Raw genomic sequence first — 8,539 nt, forward strand, 5'->3', positions numbered from 1 at the left:
ATAAATATATATGATAAAAATTTTAGCTATAAATAAAAATATACCAAATATGACGTTTGTAACACTAATAAATATATTTGGAAATAAAAAATATTTTATTATTAAAATAATAATGACGTTTATTAAAATCTAAGGATAATGATAAAAAGTTAAAAAATAATAAAATTTTAATTAATGGAGTATGAAAAATAGGATGAAATCTAATTTTTTTTCCTTTTTTTTTTATTGAAGGACCCACAAATAAAAGATCAGATTTGTGAAGAGCATTAGATAAGAATTTATGAGCAAGTGGTTTATCAAAAAAAAAAATTACTCAGTCATGATAAAAAATAAAAAATAAAAGTTAAACTACCACGATGACCGGTAAAAATTTCTATAAATATTTTTATTTCTGTCCGTGCGCTGGCTAGCCAGCGATATTATAAATAGCGAAGTTATGAAACTCCTCAACCCGCACCAGCACTTGATACATAAAGCATTAACACTTGGATGCTTCAAGTTTGAAATCTTTGAAATATGTCTTCTGTCGAGGTTCCACTATCTCAATCTTCAAACCCAAATGACACTTTTAATGTTCATCGGCCTAAGCCTTCAGCCACTTTTTCTCCCAGCATCTGGGGCGACCATTTTCTGTCATATGCTTCTTTGGTAAGACTTCTTTCCTAGTGCAATAAACCATTAATTTGATCCCTACATTATTATTATTCGACTGAAAGTTAAATTTGTAATTAAAAAAAAAACAATGGGAACTTTAACTCATCAAGAATGCTAATTTCATCTCTATATGATTCAAAATCATCTTATCTAACTTTCCTTCCCTCAACATTGCAAACATGTAACGAATCTAACTACCAAAGTTAAATTTACACTTTAGAAATTGACAGCATAAGGGTTATGCGTTTTCTAATGTGTTACCAGATGTATAATTATCTTATAATGTAGTCTATATCTTTTGTATTTGGAAACCTCCTCATTCAAACATATCATAAAGGTTATGCTTTTCTTTTTTCTTAAATCAATGTGATCGTCCGGAGGAAATGGATGCTGAACTTGAACAACATGTACAAGAACTGAAGGAAGAAGTGAGAAGGATGCTAATGACATCGCTTGAAAATGTTTCACAAAAGCTGAACTTCATTGATGACATTCAGCGCTTAGGTGTGTCTTACCATTTTGGAAATGAGATTGAACAAATTTTACAAAAAATTCACGCAAACTCTTATGATTTGGATGACCTGTACACTGATGCTCTTCATTTTCGATTGCTTAGACAACAAGGTTATAACGTTTCATGCGGTAAGTACTCTAGGATGGTGGTCCTGGTCGTTTTCTTTTTTCTTGAGGTTCTGTATTTTCCATTTTGTTGGTCATGCAGATATATTCAACCAGTTCAAGGACGGTGATGGAAAATTCAAGGAACCACTGGTCGATGATATTGTAGGACTATTAAGCCTGTATGAAGCCACACAACTTTGGATACATGGAGAGGGGATACCAGATGTGGCACTAACCTTCACCACCACTCATCTTGAATCGGCTACAGACCGTTTAAGCTCCCCACTGGCGAAAACAGTAACCCATGCCTTAAATCAGCATCTCCGAAAGGGTTTACCAAGGGTTGAAGCAAGGTACTACTTGTCTGTCTACCAGGAACTAAGAGAATCGCCTAATGAAACTCTCCTAACGTTCGCCAAGTTGGATTTCAACCGACTGCAACGAGTCCATCAGAAAGAACTAAACGAACTTACAAGGTTAATTAATTACTCAACCGACCATATATATCACTTGCTAAAGCGTTGAATTCTCCACCTCTAGCTACTATATAATTATGTTTGTAACTCAGATGGTGGAAGGATTTGAACGTGCCAAACAAGCTACCTTTTGTCAGAGACAGATTGGTTGAGGTCTATTTCTGCTGGAGTTTGTCAGTCTACATTGAGCCTCAATATTCCTTCGCTAGGAGGACATCATGCAAAGTTACTGCTATAACATCCATTATTGATGACTTTTATGATGCTTATGGAACATACGAAGAACTAGAGCTCTTTACTGAAGCCATCGAGAGGTACAAATATATAATTAGTTGGAAATCATCTTATATATATAAACTATCTAACATTACATCACCATCCAATCAAAGAGGAAAAACTAACCTAATTACACACAGCTGATTTATATTACCTGATCAGGTGGGATTTTTCAGCCATGGATCAACTACCAGAGTATATGAAAGTCTGCTATCGGGCGTTGTTGGATATATACAGTGAAATTCATGAAAAGCTGGCGCGTGAGGGCAAATTATATCACATGCACCATGCAAGAGAAGCGGTACTAATCCCCAATATATATGTGCTTAGTTTTGAGTCTAAAGTTGTTCAGGGCCCGAAAAACGTGCTGCAAATACTTCACAATATGAATAGAAGCAAATAATTATTTAGATATAGTATTTAGATATCAACATGAATTAACAGTAGAAATGATTAAGAATTGTTATAAACTCATGATCTGGTATGTGTCGGATGAAAAAACTAGTTAGAGGCTACTTCAATGAAGCCAAATTGTTCCGCCAGAAGCACATACCATCACTGGATGAGTACATGCCTGTATCACTCGTGACCAGCGCCTACCCGTTTCTAATAACCATATCCTTTGTTGGAATGGAAGAAGCTGCAATAGACTCCTTTGATTGGTTGTTAACTTCACCTCAAGCAGTAAAGGCTGCATCAACAGTTGGCAGACTCATGAATGACATAGTGAACCACAAGATACTTAATCGTATATGTAAATAGTATTAATAAGTATTGTCAAATGTAAAAAGTCTCACACTAAAAACCTGACAGAATAAAATATAACTCATATTAAGTGGTTTCATTTCTAAATTGCACCAAACTCTTTTGTGACAAAACCTACACATGCTGGGTTAACAAGCACGACTATTATGATTGCATTAATACTTATATTAATGGTCCCTTTTTAACTTAATCCTCATGCCTGACTAGTTTGAGCAAAAGAAAGAACATTTTGTCTCAGCTGTGAACTGCTACATGAAGAAATATGGTGCCACAGAAGAAGAAGCGCTAATCGAACTTCAAAGACAAGTTAATAATGCATGGAAGGATATAAACGAAGCGTGCCTCCGGCCTACAGCTGTCCCCATGCCCCTGCTAATTCGCTTTCTTAATTTTTCTCGGGTCCCTGATGTTGTGTACAAGTGTGAAGATAGCTACACTAATCCTGAGGGTGTGCTAAAAGATTTTATAGTTTCTACACTAGTGGAATCCGTGGCTCTATAAGCCTAAAATATCGACTTATTGTGATGTTTCTTTCAAAGTACAGTCTCCAGCCCCCAAGTTGCCTACAAAAAATAAGGAGCTACCATCCGTTAAGACTGTAAAAATCTAATTTGGGTTGTTCGTTTGCTTTCCATATGATTTTATTATCAATAAAAGAACTTCGATGCAGTTGGGAATAAATCATATATTAATTATTCTCAAATAGCACACTAGAACATGCATGTACATCTGTTGGTGCTAAAACTTGGACAGAGCTTGGGCACATGGTTTAACATGTATTTTTCCCTTTTTTCTTTTTTCTTTCTTTTTTTTTTTTTTTTTTTTTTTTTTTATGGTTTTTGGTTGTCTTAGTGTCACGAGATGGCTCCAGAGAAAGTGATAATAAGCGTGCTACTGTTGGAAATTGTCAACAAACAATGTTTGTGCTTGAACATGTGTGTAAGTTGTGCATTTAATTTGGCTTCTGAATCAAATGATTGTGCACCGAGTAGGACACTAGTTTAGTTAAGTTCTTTTTTGTGCCTCAAGCTAATGAGGGCTTAATATTTAGTGTAACTTCGTGTATACTTGCCTAAAAGGTAAATAAAAGCGAAATAGAAACTAAAACGGAAACAAAATGTTATCATTTCATAATGAATTACAAACGTTCACAAAAGTAAAATCTAGGCCCATGGGTTGAACTGAATAATTTGAAATGTAAATTGACTGGAAATGTAAAGAAAACAGTAAAATTTTTGCAAGATTCAGGCCATGAAGGGCGAGATAATGCTAAAGAACTCCACCTAGATCACTGGTGTCAGATTGGACTTGGGACAAAACATGCCCCTCAAAGAGGAAATTAGGTTCGTTGGAATTTTACACCAACCGAATCGTACAATAGGGTGGCAGAGCTGTAAATGTTTTAGATATCAAGGATCATAGGCAGTGTTTGTTTGAAGAAAGGTTTCGAAATTGTAGTTGACGAGCTAAGAGAGTTTTGCTTAAGAGCAATTGGGTTGATTGAAGAGACTCAAGGTTTTGTTTAATCGTAGAGATTGAATTTGACGAAGGTCCAAGCCCTTTGAACCTTCACATCTCCAAAGTCATTGAGTTTATGTGGTTTTATGTTTGAGCTTCGAGCCATTGGGCTTCACATCTCCAAAGTCGTTCTCCTTATATAATTTTGTGTAATACATGTAAATCTTCCCCTTACACACAATGGTGTAGTCAAGATTTTCAAATAATGGGGTTGTAATATCAACCAAAAAAGCTTTATTGAGCCATTTCGTAGAGCAACTAGTAGGCACTACCAATTCCTGTCATGATATGTCGAAAGTTTATTTCAACATATGTTGACAACTACTATTATTTGTAGATGCTTGTCAAGGGTGGATGCATGATATTGTAGAGTAATGTTGAAGACTGTCAAGGCTTTTCAACTAAAGTATTTAATCGAGCAAATGATGCGCACAACAGAGTCACACACAAGAATGGAAAAAGGAAGACAAATATGATAGAAAAAATGAAAGTAGTAGAATATGGGGTTGTAATTTGGTTTGCCTTAGTTGTTTATAAGAGTAAAAAACAATACACAAACAAATATACATGGTGTCTTGAAGTTGTTGGAATCAAAGACAACTAATGACCCTATTCTGGCTCTGTCATTGCTTACACATGGCTAAACATCGCTGCACGTTTTATATGTTTGTGTTCTTTGTGCTGCAAATATTTCCCATATCCATCAAAACTGAATTGGTCTTTCTTCTTTAAGTGTGTTTGTTTGGCCTCTGGGACTGGAATAGACTGTACTTATTAATGTAATCTTATGTTTGGCCTAAGCTGGGAGCCTGGGACTAACCTAAGACTAAAAAGGACTTGTGTGGACTAGAGAGCTCGCTAGAAGTTCCTGGCAATACAAACCACGCGACTAGCTAAGACCATCCTGGCTTTAGCCCCTTCTGCTTCGTCCCTCGCATCTGCTTCTTCTAGGCTTCGTTCTTTTTGGATCTGGATGGGATTTGCTTCAATCTGCAGATCCTTGGAGGAAACAGGCATCATAGCGGCGATTTGCTTCGGGCGTTGTCGTGACCGTCATGGATGCCAAGCTCTTGCAAGTTTCAATTCCCAACGCTTCGGCCCACAACGCATCTAGGCCTCCAAGACCCACTCTCGATTCGAACAATTTTTTCCGACCAAATCCCTGAAGAAAACTGCTCCATCCTCTCCAAGTTTCTTCTTCTTCTGCAACCTCTCCCATTAGGTAAAGACGATTGTTTTCACCTTTTGTTCATCAATTTTTAATTTTTTATATTTTATATTTTATTTACATTGGTTGTTTGGTGCTATGATGCTGCTGATTATGGTCATAAAAATTGGGAAATTCTAAATAATCAAAGTATATGGTTTTCTGAAAATATAGTAAATTGGGATTGTATATGGTTTTGCTGATTGCATAATGTTCTTGTAAAGAAGGTGGTTCTATAATGTGCATTAATTGGGAACGACAAATAGATCAGAACAATGTTCTTAGATCCCACATTTTATATGTTTTTCAAACTTTGTGGAACAAATGGCTTTCTGCTGTTTGGTTTTGGATATATATTTTTGGTAGGTTGAATTCGGATTCAGAAGTTAATGTGCTTGGTGTGTCATATGGTATGAATTCGATAGTTGGGAAGTGGCAAAGATAGTTTCTTTCGTTGATTTTATGGATTTCGTTGAAAATCGAGGTTTTCGGTTAGAAATTAAGTTGAAACTTGAAAATGAGTTGATTATTCTGAGATAACTTATTGTCATGATCGGATGTGTATGAAATGATTGTTAAATTTCAATGATCCTGAAAATTATGTGCTTGTTGTATTAGGATTTTGAGAAACTAGACTTTATGAAGCTCATAGCCTTAGCTCAAAGGGTATTGGGCTAGTTATGGAATTGGGTAGAACGAGGTTCAAATCATTAGTAAATAAAACGAGTTCTGTTTCTGCAGGGTTCAGATTTTGGTGGTTCGATGGAATGCTTTCCTTTTGTTTATATATTCCCAGTTGTGCATGAATGCCACGTATGTTAGCTGTAATATTCTTTAATTGGTTCGTTGCAGTGAGTACTCCATGCAGCTCAATGCTTCTCGTATTAAAGTTCTTCAGTCTCAAAATGATGTGGTCAACTCCATGAAGGAGGCAGCATCCAAGGAGCTTCTGAATGTGAGAGCCAAGTAAAATGATAATTATGTGTCCTATGAGAAAAGTAAAATGATAATTCAAATTTTGATTAGAAAAGTAGTATTAAGGACAAAGAATTGCGTGCCCCAGTATGTGATGCTCTTATCTATTTCCTATCCAGTCCACAGTTTGATGCAGATGCAAGGCTTTGGATGCAGACGCAGGGCTTTTTATTAGAAAAGTAGTAGTAAGGACAAAGAATTTAGATGTAAATTCAGAGCTTTGGAGTTTGAGTGTTGTTTTGATAAATTATTAATAAATAAATCGAAAAGCTTGGAGCTAAATTAATTAATTGTTTGTCTATATATGTACTTTGCAATGACTCTGCAATGGCCGTAGTCCGGTGCACTGGGTTCAGTTGTTTGTTTTGGCTCAGTTGTTCGTTTTTGTTTAGTTGTTTAGTTATTTGGGCTGACTCAAATGGTTCTATTAATATACTTGTGACATATCAATGATGATCATCTGTGCAATTTAGGATTGAGAATATAATCATGCACATAAATATAAGCACGCAAAGATTATATCACACACAATTGCTTTGTAATTTTGGGTAAGATTGTATTCAGCCACCATTGACCACTGATTCTACAAACTGAGACCAAGTAATTTTGTATCTTTGTATCTTTGTGTAAGGCTTACTTCTTGTATTGACTGTGCTTTTACTTACCTTCCATTGACCAGTTAATCTGATTGTGACTCTTTAATCTGCAGGGGTAGGGATGGGCAACAGTTATGTCGGGCGAGTAAACGCGGTTATTTACCCATAACCGTTTATGTTCATACCCGCATAACCATACTCATAATCGTGTGCCCATTTAATCATAACCGTTTAACCATTTAATCATAACCATTTACCCGTTCACCCGTTTTTGAATCCATTTATCTTTTTTTTTTATCCATTTACCCATTTTTCACCCGTCTACATGTTTTTTTTTTTTAACAACTTGCAAATTACAAAACAAAAATTTGTCGATTTTCGTTTTCTGACAATTAAATATCGTTATAGGTACAATTCCAATAATTGAAATAATAGTTTACAAAACGATATTTTTCTGCTACACTCAAACAAGTCTTTAATTATAATCCATATGATTACAAAGTAAAGTTTCTAAACACAAAAAATAGTCATTATCTTGAATACTAAATGATTCAAAACACACATAATCATTACAAGTGTATTTTAGAGTTTGCTCAATGGTCCTACTAATTTTAGGGTTTGCTCAATAGTCCTACTAATTTTCGAGTGCTACGATTTCGGATCCGCACAGGAGGTTTTGGTTGAAGGACAGGTCCAAGGTGTGGTGGGAGAATTTGGGCCACCCAGATGTTTCAGAGGAGTTTCGAAAGGCGTTTCGGATGATCAAGGGAACGTTCGACATGATATGCACGAAGAAGCTGGAGCCGGCGGTTTTCAAGAACACAATGATTACACGTGTATTTTAGAGTTTGCTCAATAGTCCTACTAATTTTAGATTTCGCTCAATAGTTTTTAAATTTTACATGTATTAAATTAAATGAGTAAATGTATACTTATTATAACTGCATATAATACCTATAACTGATGGATACCTGTTATAACCTCAGGTATTATAACGGGTAATACTCATAACCGTCCATTTAATTTTCATAAATAAACGGATATCACATGTGTTAAGATATGACAACATAACGAATATAATGAATATAATTTCAATCTTATAATTATCTCCGAGTATGGAAACTTGACCTTCTATGCCGTACTCTGCAGTTAAATACATGTGTTAAGATATCACAACATAACGAATATAATTTCAATCTTATTCAAGAGTGTTCTGATACTTTCTTTTCAGAAGAAGAAATCTATTTTAATTTGGTTCAATAAAAATTTGGCTTGTTAATAAGTCAGTAGGAAGAAGGAAAAAAAAAAAAACGAGAGTGATAATGGCTCATACCTTGGAGGAATATAGCTTACGGAACCTTTCAACCCGACTGACATTGTTTGACTTTGAGAGGGGTCATTCGATGATTCCAAGAGGAACCTTGTTAGTCCAAAGTCACCAACATGCGCTA

General features: G+C 35.4%; 1 protein-coding gene and 1 long non-coding RNA gene across 4 annotated transcripts; both read left to right on the top strand.

Annotated features, from left to right (window-relative positions):
* Positions 1-453: 453 nt before the first annotated feature.
* On the top strand, positions 454-3,473 carry LOC137744277 ((-)-germacrene D synthase-like). 3 transcript variants are annotated; one of them, XM_088681560.1, is made up of 7 exons: positions 454-648; positions 1,035-1,296; positions 1,376-1,751; positions 1,844-2,065; positions 2,190-2,356; positions 2,533-2,763; positions 2,998-3,404. In XM_088681560.1, exons 1-7 carry the CDS (start codon positions 517-519, stop codon positions 3,291-3,293), a joined length of 1,686 nt encoding a protein of 561 aa, XP_088537686.1. In that variant the 5' UTR covers positions 454-516; the 3' UTR covers positions 3,294-3,404. The 3 variants fall into 3 exon arrangements, with proteins under 3 accessions (XP_088537686.1, XP_088537685.1, XP_088537684.1); XM_088681559.1 differs by having other exon boundaries at positions 2,190-2,327; positions 2,519-2,766; positions 3,001-3,404; XM_088681558.1 differs by lacking the exon at positions 2,533-2,763 and having other exon boundaries at positions 2,190-2,328; positions 3,000-3,473.
* A 1,728-nt stretch (positions 3,474-5,201) lies between these two features.
* LOC148692255 (uncharacterized) lies at positions 5,202-6,782 on the top strand. Its single transcript, XR_015953959.1, has 2 exons — positions 5,202-5,532; positions 6,370-6,782. It is a non-coding gene; the product is annotated as an uncharacterized LOC148692255 (long non-coding RNA).
* Positions 6,783-8,539: the final 1,757 nt, after the last annotated feature.

This window comes from Pyrus communis, chromosome 12, assembly GCF_041283825.1.
Source record: "Pyrus communis isolate YQ-2024b chromosome 12, ASM4128382v1, whole genome shotgun sequence".
NCBI lineage: Eukaryota > Viridiplantae > Streptophyta > Magnoliopsida > Rosales > Rosaceae > Pyrus > Pyrus communis.